We start from the raw sequence: 17,047 nt of genomic DNA, 5'->3' as shown, positions 1-17,047 counted from the left end.
TGCAACCTTTGCAGGAATGTCTCGAGGACCAGTGGGACCAGCTCACAGGCAACTGGAGGACAGGATAATATCATGTCATGCAAAGCGGTCCCTGAAGTAGTGGTGCTCTCCAATGAAGCTGCTTCGGGGATGCCTTTTCCTAAGAAGGTTCCTACAAAAACAATAGTGACTGACGCCTCACTTCTAACCTGGGAGCTCACATGGACAACATCCAGATCCAGGGAACATGGTCAGAGAGAGTCCTCATTCCACATCAACCTTCTGGAGCTACACACAGTCCATCTAGCGCTAAGAGTTTCATCTGTCCTTCAAAGCCAACTCCTTGCTTGTACAAACAGACAATACGACTGCCATGTGATAACTCAAAAAGCAGGGAGGGATGAGGTCCAGACTGCTTTTCACAAAGCCCAAACAATACGGAAATGGCTCATAGCCAGGAATCTAAATATCATCGCTATGCATCTTCAAGGTGTGCAGAATGCTCAGGCAGACTCAACGGGATTCTGCAAGAAAGTCATCACTGGGTTTCGCACGAAGATGTCATTCACAACTTATTTCCTCTGTGGGGTAAACCTTCCATCGACCTGTTCGCCACCACAGACAACAAAAAAAGGCAAAGTTTTGCCTCAAGGTATTACCAACCAGGGATGCTGGGGAATTCCCTATGGATCGACTGGTCCAGCAAATTTCTTTACGCTTTTCCACTCATTCCCCTAATACCAGCAGTTCTCATCAAGCTGTCCTACTCGAGAAGCAAGATGATCCTAATAGCTCCAGAGTTGCTATGTGAATGGTGGTTCCCAGACCACCTTCACAGGTCCATTCATCAACATCTCAGGCTGCCATGCAGGAAAGACCTCCTGACCAAGTTCCAAGGACAGATACTCCGCCCCAAACTCTCCTCCTTGAAGTTGGCGGCATGGCTCCTGAGATAGTACAGTATGGACACTTGACTATGCCAAAGGAATGCATGGAAATCCTCAAAGAGGCTAAGTGGCCTTCCACCAGTTCTGCATAAATGCCCTTCAAGTGGAAGAGATTTTGCATTTGGTGTTCCTCCAAGAACGTGGACCCCATGTCTTGCCAGGAGGAAGTCATACTGCCATTCTTGCTCCATCTGGCTTGTAGTTTTCCTCTATAAAATAGGTTCACCTGGCAGCCCTTAGTGCCTACAGAAAATGTCCTTCACAAACCTTTTTTCAAACTCCCAGTCAAGGATTTTCTAGAAGGTTTGAAAAAGCTTTTTTCTCCCATTAGCTGTCCCCCACCTCCCTGGGAGCTTAATATTGTACTCTCTCGTCTCATGAATGATCCTTTTGTTCATGCATGAGCATCCTTGAAACACCTCTTCTGGAAAACAGCTTTCCTTGTAGCACTAACGTCAGCTCACAAGGTCAGTAAAATCCAAGCTCTCTGTTCTCGTGAACCATATACAGTCTTCCACTCCAAAAAAGTGGTTATGGGAAGTCAGATTAAATTTCTTCCCAAGGTTATTTCAAATTTTCATTTAATCATACCATATCTCTTCCAACCTTTTTCTAGAATCCCTCTACTCCAGGGGAAATATCTCTCCATACCCTGGATGTAAGAAAAGTTTTAAAATTTGACCTAGACAAGACACGAGACATTCGTACATCGAACCAGCTGTGTATCAACTATGGTCCGGTTTGTCAGCTTTGGCCTCTTCTAAACAGTCCATCTCCCACTGGATTGTTTCTTGCATTCTCTTATGTTATCAAAAGGCTAATAAAACAATATCAACTAAGCCTAAAACACACTCCACAAGGGGCAAAGCAGCTACAAATGCTTTAATAAAAAAAATATCCCTATCCGAGAGGTTTGCAAATTAGACACCTGAAGACCTATCCACACATTTACCAAGCACTACTGCTTTGATTCAGATGCCAAAGCTCAAGTAGGACCGACCTCCCTTAGGAATCTTTTTGCTTAAAAGAGCATTGTTTCTTGTCCTCTCCACCCCCTCAGGCAGGGATGGGCTTGCTACTCTATTCAGTGCTTATGACTATAAAATGGAAATCCCCTACAAGAGAAGGAATGGTTTCTTACCTGTAACTCCTGTTCTCTTGTAGGGGAATTTCCATTATAGTCATAAGCAGTCCTCCCCTCCTCCCCGGTGGACTGGACAAAGTTCATCAATACTCTAAAAGTGTCATCACACACATATTGCCTTAAAAAAAGAACTGAAGCAAATGTCACCTGCTCAGCAGGATGGGATACTAGTGGTCTCTCTATTTTCACTCATATAATGGCAGCCTATGGGGCTACCTTGTCCTAGGTTGCTTCATCTTGGTTACTCCAAAAAAGGGTCTGTGTAAGACATGTATGCTGTTTTTCTAAAACAACATCAAATGATATATAGATATAATCTCTTGGCCCCTTTTTTTTTTTTAAACTAAAGATGAAGTTTTGAGGCCATTGCAGCCCAGCCCTATAGGCTGCATAATACCTTTCTCTCTCAAGTGACTGTGCAGGCCTTCCCGAAGAAAGGCGAACATTTCCACTAAAGAGGATATAGTATGAAAAAATCCTCCGGGGTCCCCACACGTGGGCGGGACTATTAAGTGCTTTTGACTATAATGGAAAATCCTCTACAAGAGAACTGGAATTACAGGTAACAAACTATTCCATCTTGGATTCTGAGTGCTTGTATTTCACTCACTCTGAGAAGGGAATGTTATGGCGGCCAAAAAGGAGGTCTTCAATATGAGCATTTTAGGGAGGATTTATGTAGAGGTTCAAAGGGCATTTTCATCAAACGAGTTAGTACCACATTCGGGTTTCATGTGAGTGCGGGTACTTTCCTTGGTGATGCTATTCTTTTAGCCCTTCTAAAAACCTTTGGCTACTGGAGCTGTGAAAAAGCTTCCACCTATGTGATCTCTTGTGTAGGCCACTACTACCACTAAGTGTACTTTTAAAGATGCATAAGTTAACTTGTAATTTAGAATGTGTTTCGATATTTCACCACTGCCGTTTCCCTTGCGTTTTTCTTTGACAAACCATTTTTTAGATACCATAAGAAGTATCGTTTCCATACTGTGATGTAACATTTCCTTGTAGTTAGCCTCCGTGCCTCTATGAGGACTGCCATTGTGTTCTCTGGCAGTTTTAGACGACTGAACTCTAAGTCTTCAGGAGCCAAGCTGTCAGCCTGAAAGACTCTGCTTCTGGGTGTAGTACCCTTCCTTGTTCCAGTGACCACAAGTCGGGTTGTGTTGGTAGTTCAAGAACATCCCCCTTTGCCATTTTTATGAGTTCTGAAAAACCTGTCTGTCTTGCCCATTGTGAGACCACTATTATTAATGTCATCTTGCTTCTCCTGCAATTGCTGGTAACTTTGTGTATAAGTGGTATTAGGGAAAAGGCATACACAAATGTCCCTGACCAATCTATCAACAGGACATTCTTTAATGATTTGTGAAATGGTTGCCTGGATGTAAAGTGTTGGCACTGTGAGTGCTCTGGAGTTGCGAATAAGTTTATCTTTGGTGTTCCCCAATTTCTGTAGCCCTTGTCAAGCACTTCCTGACTGATCTCCCATTTGTGAGAGCATGTTGCATTTTGTTTGCTCAAGCTTGAATATTGCCCTTGCCTGGTAGATGAACTGCTGCTATCTCTATTCTACTCTGAATTGCCCACTTACAGATTTCTTGAGCAAGCTTCGATAAAGCAAAGGATTGAGTCCCCTTTGCATGTTGATATAAAAACAGTGCTGTAGTATTGTCTGTGTGAACCAATATTGTTTTGCTGAACACCTCTTTCTGAAATGCTTTGAAGGCTGGAAACACTGTATTTAGTTCCAGGATATTGATAGGCTTTACAGAATCCTGTTCCTTCCAGACTCCTTGTACTTTGAGCACGCTCATGTGCGCTTCCCATCCCATATCAGAGGCATCTGTTGTAATGGTTACTTTTGAAGCGTTGTTCTTCCTTGCGTTATGTGAGATGTTTTCCTCTGTGTCATTTCCTACAGTACTTTCTGGGTAACAACCACTAGATCCTCCAAACTCCCTGTGGCCTGGGACTATTGATTCGGTAGCCATTCTTGAATTGGTCTCATATGCAATCTCGGATATGGAATTAAAGGAATGAATGATGCCATCTTCCCTAACATTTTCCCCATAGCCCTCACTGTCGGAGCTTGCCCCTTCTGGTAAAGGTGAATTTCTTGCAACAGAGCCTGAATTCTCTTCTCGCTGCGATATACTTTCCCCTGTATCGAGTTGATCCTTGCTCCCAAAAACATATTTTCCAGTTCCGGTATTGGTGAAATTTTTCTAGTTTTATCGAGAAACCCAGTGTGAATAATGTTATTACCTGTTCCTGGTACTTTTTGCATCCAGTCATCTAGGTAAAGGTAGACATGTATCCTTTTGTCTTCTGAGATGAGCTGCTATTGCTGCTCGGCATTCTGTGAAGACCCTTAGAGCTCATTTTATCACAAAATCCAGCCTGTGAACTGATAATAGGTTTTGTTTACCATGAATCTCAGGTATTTTTTGTGCTGTGCATTCATTGGGATGTGCAGGTAAGCGTCGTTCAGATCTACCGTTGCCATGCAATCTAATTTTTGCAATTGCAGTTGTGGGATATCCTCCTGTAAAGTTGTCTATCATGAATCTTTGTATTTTCATAAACTTGTTTACGAACATGAGATCTCCTACTGGTTGTAGGAATCCGTTTATCTTAGGCATTAGGAAATATGTTGACTAATTTCATTTGCTGAGCTCTGTTTTGGGGACCTTCTCTATTACTCTCTTTTCCAGCAATTCCTTCACTTCTTTGAGCAGACTTCAGATTTCTTTCTTTGAATCTATCTTCTTTTTTGGTCCCCTTGCTGGGGGTGTCAAACATTTTATGCAACATGCAAATTTTATGATGTTTAATATCAATTTGTTCCTACACTCCTGGAGATAGCTTTTTATTCTGCCTCCCACTGGTGTTGTGTGTGAAAGGTTGTAATGTTTTATGTTGCCTTTTGCTGGTGTTGTTTGCAAGAGGTTGTGATTCTCTTTTTAGTCACTTGCTCTTTGAGGCTGTGCTCTTCCCCTTGTTCTTCCCCGAAAGGACTGACATTCTTGCTGTTGGAACTGCCACTATTGTTGGGGTGCTGTTGTTAAACTGGTTCCTTGGAACATTTGGTGTGAGGTCCCCGACTGGTGTGAGGTCCCCGATTGGAAGCTCCCTCTGCCTGTAGGCCTTCTTCTCATGCCTCCTCTAAACTGCAATGCTCCCATTGACTTTGCAGTTTAATTTTCTTTCTTGAGTTGATTTAATGTATCATCAATCTTGCTCCCAAACAGCTGTTCAGGGTGTTCAGAATGTTGGCTTGTGCTTCAGGTTTGAACCCTGATATTTGCAGCCATGAGTACCTGCATAAGATTATCCCAATCATGAAGTGTCTGCAGCACCAAAGGCCGATTTTAAGTAGGTATCTTCAGTTTTCTTACCCCCTTCGGCCAGTTGTGCAGCCCTTTTCTTATAATGCTATGGGAGAGGTTTCATTACTCAGACATTTCCTCCCAATTCTGATAGGCATATCTATTCATTAAGGCATTAGGCTTTGCAATGCGCCACTGATTTGCTGCCCTATGTTCGAATTTGCACCCCATGAGATCCATCCTCTGACTCCCCTTATCTGAAGGCTGCCCTGGTACTGATGGGATGATAGCTCTTTTACGTGCTATTGCAGTAATGATGGAATCTGCCGGCACTGAACACTTGATGTAAGCGGAGTCTTTCAATGAGAACTTATATTTCATCTCCACCCTTGGAGTGACAGCTATACAAGTGTCAGGCTCTTTGAACGCTTCCCTCCCCGATAGAGTAAACTAGGAAGTATTGGCAGGAATTGGTTCCTGGCTTGAGATGGTAATAGTGTCGCTAGTAGGAAACAGGATTGTGGTTTTTCCTCCTCTAGTTGGACCACTTATTTATTGCCAGCCTTCTGGATTACCTGGTTATAGACTACAATGTCATTGGGAGGTGAAGGCCTCGACGAATAGGTGTTGACAACTTCTTTTGGGGACTCTGTTTCTAGGTCCTGCCAGTGGCACTCAGTATACTCCAATTCTCCTGAGCCCTAGTGCAAGGTCTCCTATTGTTCCTCTTCTTTCTCGTAGAAGAGTTGCTCCTCTTCCTCTTGAGGTTCTGGGGTGAAAGAGTCCTCGAGTTATTCGCTGTTTTTTTTTTGCTTTGCTCTTTCGGCGTTAAGGACTTGGGCGGGATTCAAAATCCCTTCAAGGATTTGTCAAATTCCTTACATTTATAGCATAAGGCAGCCATTTCAGCCTTGAGGCGTCTCCTTTTCCTTTACAATTCTGCCAACTTGACTTCGGTGTCAAGGCTAGATGACGTTTTTCTATGCAACACCGAAGAATCCTTTGACGACGTGTCAGTCATCAAACATTTGTGCTCCTTCCAAGCCTTCTTTTTCGATGTCGAAGTGTCTTTCCCTTGACCGTCAACTGGGATTTTTCAGGAGTTTTTCCTCCAGTGCTGTCCCTTTCGAGGGATCCATTGGGTTCTCTGTCACGGGGTCTGCATTCGGTCAGCGAGTGTTTCGACACCGAGGCTCCCTTTGACTGTTTAGAGTCAGATTTTGTGACTTTTAGCAAATTTCGACTAACTTCTTGAAATTTTCCTTTCCTCTCTTGGAGAGCCATCAGCCACGCATCCAGACCCAATGGTGGAAACGATGGAAATAAAGAAACCTAAAGATAGAGATCGAAGGGGTGTGCTTCTGGAGGAGAGGATACAATGTCACAGAAAGCACCAAATTGGCAGATCCAATGAAGCCCAACAACAACAAAAAACAACAAAGGAAGGACTAAAAAAAAAAAAAGACTAAAAAGTTAGAGGATTCCACACCCATCCACTAGATGGTGGAATAATGCACAGCATGTAAATCCAGAAAAGATTCAGGCTGCAAAACTATGATTTCACACACCCCACAGTTTGCAAATTGGAGACACTGAAAACGTTCTTAAAATTTATAGGACCAAGGAGAAATGGCAAAACATCTTATTATTCATAATAGTCAGCAAAAGTATTTACTTACAGCCAACATCTGCTTGCATTCCTTGTACTTATTAGTTTTATCTGTAATTTCTTTATTCATTTCACGTATTTGCTCCTTTACCATGCATTCAGAAACTGAGTCAGATGAAAAAGCGGTTGCTGAAAGTAAAATATAAAATGCTTATTAATTGAAATGTAAATGCTCTTGAATGTAATTTGAATATTAACTTGCACATCGTACAAAAATATGTAAGTTACAGTACATCCAGTTACTTGCTTGAGTACACGAGGAAAGAATAAGAAGATTCTTCTCTTAGCCTTAGCTTGTAGGTATTATACCATTAATACTGTCGTAGGATACCCCAATTCCAAGTGGCGATATCAAACACTGCTTAGGAAGCTGTTAAATCCGAGCTCTGCAGTGGTACCAAGCACACAGGTATGCATCAAATATGCAGTTGTTTGCACCTACTAAGTGCTTGAAAGCTCAGCCTGACCTGTTCCTTTTTTTTGTTGTTGTTTTTTTTTAAAGAAAAGCCAATCAGTTTGTGCTCTGGCCAAAAGCTGAGGGGTCACAGGAAAGTCCCTACAAAAAGAATTAGACAACAGACTAAGAATCCTATTCACCCTAACGTTATCCTACTGTTATATTCTAGCTCTTTTCCAATCTCAACATTGTGAATAGACTCCAAAGAATTTCAAAACAAGAAAGGTTAGAAACAATGGCAACTTCAAGCAGTTTAGAGCTATGCAAATAGAATTAACACATCTAGGCAAACTCAGCATCAGTTCAGTGATATGTGTAATGTTAGAATGTGGGGCAGTTGGTGTAACTTCCTAGTATATGTCTCAGACTCACACTTGGTGGAGAATGCTAAGAAGCTCCCTTAGACTTCTTCATGATTGTATGAACAATGGATTATAGGTTCTGCCTCATACAGTGTAGCAGTGGAGATACAGGTCATGATCTATGCAGTTTGCACCTAAATATTAAAGCCAGAATATCGAAGGACACAAATATTGAGGACAAATCCAAAATATAGTAAGGTAAGTAAGTATAGATTTGTATACCTAACTCTAAAAGTAAGTACCTTGACTATATATATATATATATATATATATATATATATGTATATATATATATATATTTGGAAAATGTCCCTTACCCAGTGTACATCTGTTCGTGGCATGTTCCGCTGCAGATTCACATGCTATGCACAGGTCCTGCCATCTAGTGTTGGGCTCGGAGTGTTACAAGTAGTTTTTCTTCGAAGAAGTCTTTGAGTCACGGGATCGAGTGACTCCTCCTCTTCGGCTCCATTGCGCATGGGCATCGACTCCATCTTGGATTGTATTCCCGCAGAGGGTAAGGTAGGAGTGATAGAGTGTAAAGAAAGAGATGTCCATGCAATGGAATAGAGATATATATACATTTGTACAAATTGAAGTGTAACTTAAATGGCTACAGGCTCCCGGGGAGGAGGGAGGGCGCATGCGAATCTGCAGCAGAACATGCCACAAACAGATGTACACTGGGTAAGTGACATTTTCCTTTCAATGGCATGTGTAGCTGCAGATACACATGCTATGCATAGACTAAAAAGCAGTTCTCCTCCCATAAGCGGTGGTCAGCCTGTAGGAGTTGAAGTTGTTTGAAATAGTGTTCTTAGTACAGCCTGTCCTACTGTGGCTTGTTGTGTTGCTGACACATTTACACAGTAATGCTTCGTAAATGTTGACCAAGTGGCTGCTTCACAGATTTCTGTCATTGGTATATTCCCTATAAATGCCATTGTTGCTCCCTTTTTCCTAGTGGAGTGTGCCTTTGGTGTTACCTAAAAGCTAAAAGACAGCTATTAGTAACAGGTTTGGATGCACTTTACTATCCATCTGACTAGTCCTTGTTTTGAGATAGGATTACCAGTATGGGGTTTTTGGAATGCGACAAATAACAGTTTAGTTTTTCTAAATGATTTTGTTCTGTCAATGTAATACATTAAAGCTCTTTTAATGTCTAATGTATGGAGCGCTCTTTCTGCTACTGAGTCTGGCTGTGGGAAGAATACTAGAAGTTCCACTGTTTGATTTTTATGAAATGGTGAGATGACTTTAGGTAGGAATTTTGGGTTTGTGCGAAGTACGACTATGTTTGTGTACCTGTATAAAGAGTTGTTCAATAGTGAATGCTTGTATTTCACTAACTCTTCATAATGAAGTGATTGCAACAAGGAATGCTACTTTCCATGTTAGATATTGAATCTGACACAAGTGCAGGGGTTCAAACGGTGGACCCATGAGCCGTGTGAGTACAATATTGAGATTCCATAAAGGCACTGGTGGTGTTCTTGGAGGTATGATACGTTTTAGTCCTTCCATGAAGGATTTGATGACAGGGACTCTACAAAAAATACAAAACAAGTCTCTATTTAAATAGGCTCAAATAGCTGTGAGATGTATTTTAACCCCTTCGCTGCCAGGCCTTTTCCCCCTCCTGTGCCAGGCCTTTTTTTGCCTATTTGGGGCAGTTCGCGCTTAGGCCCTCATAACTTTTTGTTCACATAAGCTAACCAAGCCAAATTTGCGTCCTTTTTTTCCAACATCCTAGGGATTCTAGAGGTACCCAGACTTTGTGGGTTCCCTTGAAGGAGGCCAAGAAATTGGCCAAAATACAGTGAAAATTTAGTTTTTTTTAAAAAAAAAATGGAAAAAGTGGCTGCAGAAGAAGGCTTGTGGATTTCCCCCCGAAAATGGCATCAACAAAGGGTTTGTAGTGCTAAACTCAGCAGCTTCCTAGCTTTCAGGAACAGGCAGACTTGAATCAGAAAACCCAATTTTTCAACACAATTTTGGCATTTTACTGGGGCATACCCCATTTTTGCAATTTTTTGTGCTTTCAGCCTCCTTCCAGTCAGTGACAGGAATGGGCATGAAACCAATGCTGGATCCCAGAAACCTAACCATTTCTGAAAAGTAGACAAAATTCTGAATTCAGCAAGGGGTCATTTGTGTAGATCCTACAAGGGTTTCCTACAGAAAATAACAGCTGAAAAAGAAAAATATTGAAATTGAGGTGAAAAACACATCAATTTTTCTCTATGTTTTACTCTGTAACTTTTCCCTGCAATGTCAGATTATGGAAAGCAATATACCATTACGTCTGCTGGACTCCTCTGGTTGCGGGGATATATAGGGCTTGTAGGTTCATCAAGAACCCGAGGAACCCAGAGCCAATAAATGAGCTGCACCCTGCAGTGCGTTTTCATTCTATACCGGGTATACAGCAATTCATTTGCTGAAATATAAAGAGTAAAAAATTGCTATCAAGAAAACCTTTGCATTTCCAAAAAGGGCACAAGATAAGGTGCTGAGGAGCAGTGGTTATTTGCACATCTCTGAATTCCGGGGTGACCATACAAGCATGTGAATTATAGGGAATTTCTCAAATAGATGTCTTTTTTACACACTCTCCTATATTTGGAAGGAAAAAATGTAGAGAAAGACAAGGGGCAATAGCACTTGTTTTGCTAATCTATGTTCCCCCAAGTCTCCCGATAAAAATGATACCTCACTTGCGTGGGTAGGCCTAGCGCCCGCGACAGGAAACGCCCCAAAGCGCAACGTGGACACATCGACAATTTTGGGAGAAAACAGAGGTGTTTTTTGCGAAGTGCCTACCTGTAGATTTTGGCCTCTAGCTCAGCCGGCACCTAGGGAAACCTACCAAACCTGTGCATTTCTGAAAACTAGAGACCTAGGGGAATCCAAGGAGGGGTGACTTGCGGGGCTCGGACCAGGTTCTGTTACCCAGAATCCTTTGCAAACCTCAACATTTGGCTAAAAAAACACATGTCCCTCACATTTCTGTGGCAGAAAGTTCTGGAATCTGAGAGGAGCTACAAATTTCCTTCCACCCAGCGTTCCCCCAAGTCTCCCGATAAAAATGATACCTCACTTGCGTGGGTAGGCCTAGCGCCGGCGACAGGAAACACCCCAAAGCGCAACGTGGACACATCCTAAATTTTGGAAAAAAACAGAGGTGTTTTTTGCGAAGTGCCTACCTGTAGATTTTGGCCTCTAGCTCAGCCGGCACCTAGGAAAACCTACCAAACCTGTGCATTTCTGAAAACTAGAGACCTAGGGGAATCCAAGGAGGGGTGACTTGTGGGGCTCGTACCAGGTTCTGTTACCCAGAATCCTTTGCAAACCTCAAAATTTGGCTAAAAAAACACATGTTCCTCACATTTCTGTGTCAGAAAGTTCTGGAATCTGAGAGGAGCCACAAATTTCCTTCCACCCAGCGTTCCCCCAAGTCTCCCGATAAAAATGATACCTCACTTGTGTGGGTAGGACTAGCGCCCACGAAAGGAAAGGGCCCAAAACACAACGTGGACACATCACATTTTTTTTTATAAAAAGCAGTGCCTACCTGTGGATTTTGGCCTGTAGCTCAGCCGACACCTGAGGAAACCTAGCAAACCAGTGCATTTTTGAAAACTAGAAACCCAGGGGAATCCAAGATGGGGTGACTTGCGGGGCTCTGACCAGGTTATGTTACCCAGAATCCTTTGCAAACATCAGAATTTGGCCCAAAAAACACTTTTTCCTCTCATTTCGGTGACAGAAAGTTCTGGAATCTGAGAGGAGCCACAAATTTCCTTCCACCCAGCGTTCCCCTAAGTCTCTCGATAAAAATGGTACATCACTTCTGTGGGTAGGCCTAGCGCCCACAAAAGGAAATGGCCCAAAACACAACGTGGACACAACATATTTTTTCACAGAAAACAGAGGTGTTTTTTGCAAGGTGCCTACCTGTGGTGTTTGGCCTGTAGCTCAGCCGGCCCCAGGGGGGGGGGCAGAAATGCCCTAAAATAAATTTGCCCCCCCAACCCCCACCCTCCCCCGCCGGGAGCGACCCTTGCCTACGGGGTCGCTCCCCCTGCGTGACATTGGCACCAAAAAACAAATCCCCGGTGCCTAGTGGTTTCTGCCCCCTTGGGGGCAGGTTGACCTAAACTCAGCCAATCTGCCCCCAAGGGGGGCAGAAATGGCCTAAATACAATTTGTCCCCCAGGGGAGCGACTTTTGCCTGATGGGTCGCTCCCCATCTCTAAAAAAAAAAACAAAGAAAAAAAAAAAAGAAAAAAAAGAAAAATTCCCCTGGCGCCTAGAGGTTTCTGCCCCCCCCGCGGGGGCAGAAATGGCCTAAAATAAATTTCCCCCCCCCCCAACACCCACCCCCGCCCGGGAGCGACCCTTGCCTACGGGGTCGCTCCCCCTGCGTGACATTGGCGCCAAAAAACAAATCCCCGGTGCCTAGTGGTTTCTGCCCCCTTGGGGGCAGATTGACCTAAAATTGGCCAATCTGCCCCCAGGGGAGCAGAAATGGTCTAAATACAATTTGCCCCCCCAGGGGAGCGACCCTTGCCTGATGGGTCGCTCCCCATCTCTAAAAAAAGAAACAACAAAAAAAAAAACACAAAAAAAAATTTGCCCTGGCGCCTAGAGTGTTCTGCCCCCCCCCCCCCCCGGGGGCAGTTCGGCCTAATAATAGGCCGATCTGTCCCCCGGGGGGGCAGAAATGGCCTAAAATAAATTTGCCTCCCCAACCCCCCCCCCCCCCCCCCCGGGAGCGACCCTTGCCTACGGGGTCGCTCCCCCTGCGTGACATTGGCGCCAAAAAACAAATCCCCGGTGCCTAGTGGTTTCGGCCACCTAAAATCGGCCAATCTGGTCTAAATACAATTTGCCCCCCAGGGGAGCGACCCTTGCCTGATGGGTCGCTCCCCATCTCTAAAAAAAAGAAAGAACAAAAAAAAAAAAAAAAATTGCCCTGGCGCCTAGAGGTTTCTTCCCCCCTGGGGGCAGATCGGCCTAATAATAGGCCGATCTGCCCCCAGGGGGGCAGAAATGGCCTAAAATAAATTGCCCTCCCCCCCAGGGAGCGACCCTTGCCTAAGGGGTCGCTCCCTTTGCGTGAAATTCACGCAAAGAAAAAAACTCCCTGGTGACCCTTGCCTACGGGGTCGCTCCCCCTGCGTGACATTGGCGCCAAAAAACAAATCCCTGGTGTCTAGTGGTTTCTACCCCCCTTGGGGGCAGATTGGCCTCATCAAAATAGGCCAATCTGCCCCCAAGGGGGGCAGAAATGGGCAAAATATAATTTTCCCCCAAGGGGAGCGACCCTTGCCTAAGGGGTCGCTCCCCATCTCTAAAAAAAAAAGAAAGAACAAAAAAAAAAAAACACAAAAAAAAAATTTGCCCTGGCGCCTAGAGGTTTCTTCCCCCCTGGGGGCAGATCGGCCTAATAATAGGCCGATCTGCCCCCAGGGGGGCAGAAATGGCCTAAAATAAATTGCCCTCCCCCCCAGGGAGCGACCCTTGCCTAAGGGGTCGCTCCCTTTGCGTGAAATTCACGCAAAGAAAAAAACTCCCTGGTGACCCTTGCCTACGGGGTCGCTCCCCCTGCGTGACATTGGCGCCAAAAAACAAATCCCTGGTGTCTAGTGGTTTCTACCCCCCTTGGGGGCAGATTGGCCTCATCAAAATAGGCCAATCTGCCCCCAAGGGGGGCAGAAATGGGCAAAATATAATTTTCCCCCAAGGGGAGCGACCCTTGCCTAAGGGGTCGCTCCCCACCAAAAAAAAAAAAATGAAACAAAAAAAAAAAATGGTCCCTGGTGCCTAGAGGTTTCTGCTCCCCCTTGGGGCAGATCGGCCTAATAGTAGGCCGATCTGCCCCCAGGGGGGGCAGAAAAGGCCTTCCCGAAAATATGCCCCCCCTGGGAGCGACCCTTGTTTGCAACATTGAAATGTGTTGGGAGGAGAGTTTTTGTGGTTCTGGAGGTGTATCTGGAGGAATTTGTGCGAACTGTATGCAGTAACCATGTTGGATAATGGATAAGACCCAATTGTCTGTTGTGATGGGTAACCAGTGTGTGTGGAACTTTTGCAGTCTTCCTCCCACAGGGGAAGTGTGGTGAGGGAAGATGTAGAGCAAGTCACTGCTTAGTGTGTGTGATTTGCTTTGAGGGCTGATATTTTCCCCTAATTTTGGGAAATTGTCCCCGGTAGGTTCCTCGAAACTCCCCCTCTTTGGTACTGTGGCTGGTAAGAGGGTTTGGATTGTGAGGTAGATGCCTCAGATGTTTGGGCTCTAAAACCTCCCCTATATTGAGGCTTTCGAAACGAGCCTCTGTATTGTGTTGAGTAAAGCGCCCATATAGCTTTAGCAGTGTCGGCGTCCTTTTTCATTTTTTCAATGGCTGTATCAACCTGTGTACCAAACAGCTGTTTTTCATTAAATGGCATGTTCAGAACAGCTTGCTGGATTTCAGGTTTAAAGCCTGACAACCAAAGCCATGTGTGTCGTCTAATGGTGACTGCTGTATTAATAGTTCTTGCGGCTGCGTCTGCGGAGTCCAACGCTGACCTGATTTGATTATTGGTAATGGCCTGCCCTTCCTCGACTATTTGCTGGGCTCTTTTCTGTTGATCCTTGGGGAGATGCTGGATGATGTCTTTCATCTCGTCCCAGTGGGCCCTGTCGTATCTAGCAATTAGCGCTTGGGAATTGGCTATAAGCCATTGATTAGCCGCTTGTGATGCTACTCTTTTACCAGCAGCATCAAATTTTTTGCTTTCTTTATCTGGTGGCGGTGCGTCACCAGACGACTGAGTTAGCCCTTTTTCTTGCTGCGCTGACCACTACGGAATCTGGGGGTAGCTATTGGGTAATGAAAGCTGGGTCAGAAGGAGGCGGCTTATATTTCTTTTCTACCCTAGGAGTGATTGCTCTTGCCCTAACTGGTTCCTGAAAGATTTGATGTGCATGTTTTAGCATGCCAGGAAGCATGGGTGGACTCTGGTAGGTGGCGTGAGTTGAGGACAACGTATTAAATAAAAAATCATCCTCAAGAGGTTCTGTGTGCATGGCTACGTTATGGTATGACGCTGCCCTAGCTAGAACCTGAGTGTATGAGGTGCTATCCTCTGGGGGTGATGGCTTTGACGGATAGCACTCTGGACTATTGTCAGAAATGGGATCATCATAAAGGTCCCATGGGTCGACATCATCCTGGTGTGACTCTGCAGAGTGTACTGGAGACTGTGCAGTGGGGGTAATAGGTGAAGAGACAGTTAGTTGAGGAGAATGAGGAGGAGACTGGTGAGGTGAGAACTGAAGAGGGAGATCTTTGTCTCTGTTTTGGCACTTTAGCCGGTGGCTGGTCAGTGTCCAAATGTCCTTGAAAGGCCAGCTTCCTCTTTGTTTTTAGAGGAGGTGTGGTGAGGATCTTGCCAGTGTCTTTATGAATTTGAATTCTGGCCTGTTTTTCATCAAATTCCTCCATTTGCGCAAGTTCTTCTGCAAATCTATGGCTTTCTTCCAATTGTTTGGAAAGTCCATGCTCCTCTATATATATATATGGGTCTTTTCGGATCCGAAGCCAGTTTCCTCGGGATCGAAGGGCCTGGAGTAGACGTTGGCCTCGGTTCCAAGAGGGATTTTCGGGGCTTCGACTTGAGGGGTCGGTGCTTGACTATTTCGGAGCTTGTGCTTCGGCTCGAGTCCGAAGGCTTCGGTGGCGTGGCCTTTCTTGGTGCCGAAATTGTTGTTTGGTCACCGGCAGTCTTTTTACGGGTTGAGCCATGGCCTTACGGCAGTGGCGTCCCCGAGGTCTTGTGTTTCGGCTTGGACTGGGTAGGGGCAGGTGTATTTACGTGCTGGCCCGCTGTGATTGGTCTTTGTCGGACTCGTGCTCGGAGACGGACCCCCAAACGGAGACTACGGTGTGGATCATCTTTTCTGCGTAGAGGCGTTCAGTGCTTCTCGACGCCATTTTCAACCTTCGCGCTCTTCGGTCTCGTAGAGTCTTCTTTGAGTGGAAGGATCTGCAGGCCTCGCAAGTATCCTCCCGGTGGTCTGGAGATAGACACGGGTTACAGACTAGATGTTGGTCCGTATACGGGAACTTGGCGTGGCACTGAGGGCAGAATTGAAACAGGGTCCAGTCCATGAGGCTTCAACGAGGCTTTGGTCAGGCCGACCAGGCCCGACTTGGGCACGGGTGCCCCGAAGGGCAAGTAGAGAGGTGTATCCGCCGGTACCGAATTGTCGATGATAGATGGTACGTGATCGAAAACAATACTGACGAATTTAGAGAGTTTGTAGTACTTTTCTGACTCAAACTACCGGAGTGAAAAGAAACACGTCTGAACCCGATGGCGGAAAGAAAACAATCTACGATGTAGTCGATGCCCATGCGCAATGGAGCCAAAGAGGAGGAGTCACTCGATCCTGTGACTCAAAGACTTCTTCGAAAAAAAAAAAAAGCTTGTAACACTCCGAGCCCAACACTAGATGGCAGGACCTGTGCATAGCATGTGTATCTGCAGCTACACATGCCATCGAATTTTTAAGGTTTTTTATTTATTTTCTAACTATAACATCCCTATAACCCTTGGCGTTTTCAGTGATTTTTTTTATTTTTTAAAGTACAGTAATATTTAATTACCATACGTTAATCCAACCGACACATGAAAAATCTTCCCGATCCAGGTAAGGAATGTGCAGCAAGAATTCTCCATCAGATCAGCTGTATCCAACCCAGTCTGGATGACTTGTTTCATTGCAGCTTGACCATCCCTTATTAGCTCACCAAAGTGGGTCTGAAGATAGTCTGTCAGGTTCAGGATGACTGCCTTAGACAAATCTAGCAAATAACAAACATATCTGCCACACTTCCCGCAGAGAACATCTTTTGTGCAAATAGTTCCATTTTCATAGACTCTGTCGGATAGCGTAGTGGAGAAGCTTTCAGGTGTCTGCCTTGAAGAACAAGAAGCTTGTTCTACGAGCCCCTCCATAAATGGCTGCGAAGTGAGGAAGGTGGGGTCACCAGGAGCAGGCTTGTATCTGCCGAAGATGGCTCTGAAAACTGCGGTAGAAGTTGTTGGCTTCGGCCCTATAGGTAACATACTCTTGTGAGGGGCTCATTAAAGGACAGTA

General features: G+C 44.8%; 1 protein-coding gene across 6 annotated transcripts in view; it reads right to left on the bottom strand.

Annotated features, from left to right (window-relative positions):
* The window catches only part of TAX1BP1 (Tax1 binding protein 1), a 638,481-nt gene that overhangs the window by 204,468 nt on the left and 416,966 nt on the right, over positions 1-17,047 (bottom strand). For all 6 annotated transcript variants that reach the window (XM_069211447.1, XM_069211444.1, XM_069211446.1 and 3 more), the window contains one exon: positions 7,082-7,200. In XM_069211447.1, the coding sequence (XP_069067548.1) occupies positions 7,082-7,200 (119 nt within the window). The remainder of the gene's footprint in view (positions 1-7,081; positions 7,201-17,047) is intronic.

Source organism: Pleurodeles waltl, chromosome 10 (genome assembly GCF_031143425.1).
Source record: "Pleurodeles waltl isolate 20211129_DDA chromosome 10, aPleWal1.hap1.20221129, whole genome shotgun sequence".
In the NCBI taxonomy this organism is placed as follows: Eukaryota; Metazoa; Chordata; class Amphibia; order Caudata; family Salamandridae; genus Pleurodeles; species Pleurodeles waltl.
The sequence above is the reverse complement of the archived record's forward strand: the minus strand, read 5'-3'. Positions and strand labels throughout refer to the sequence as shown.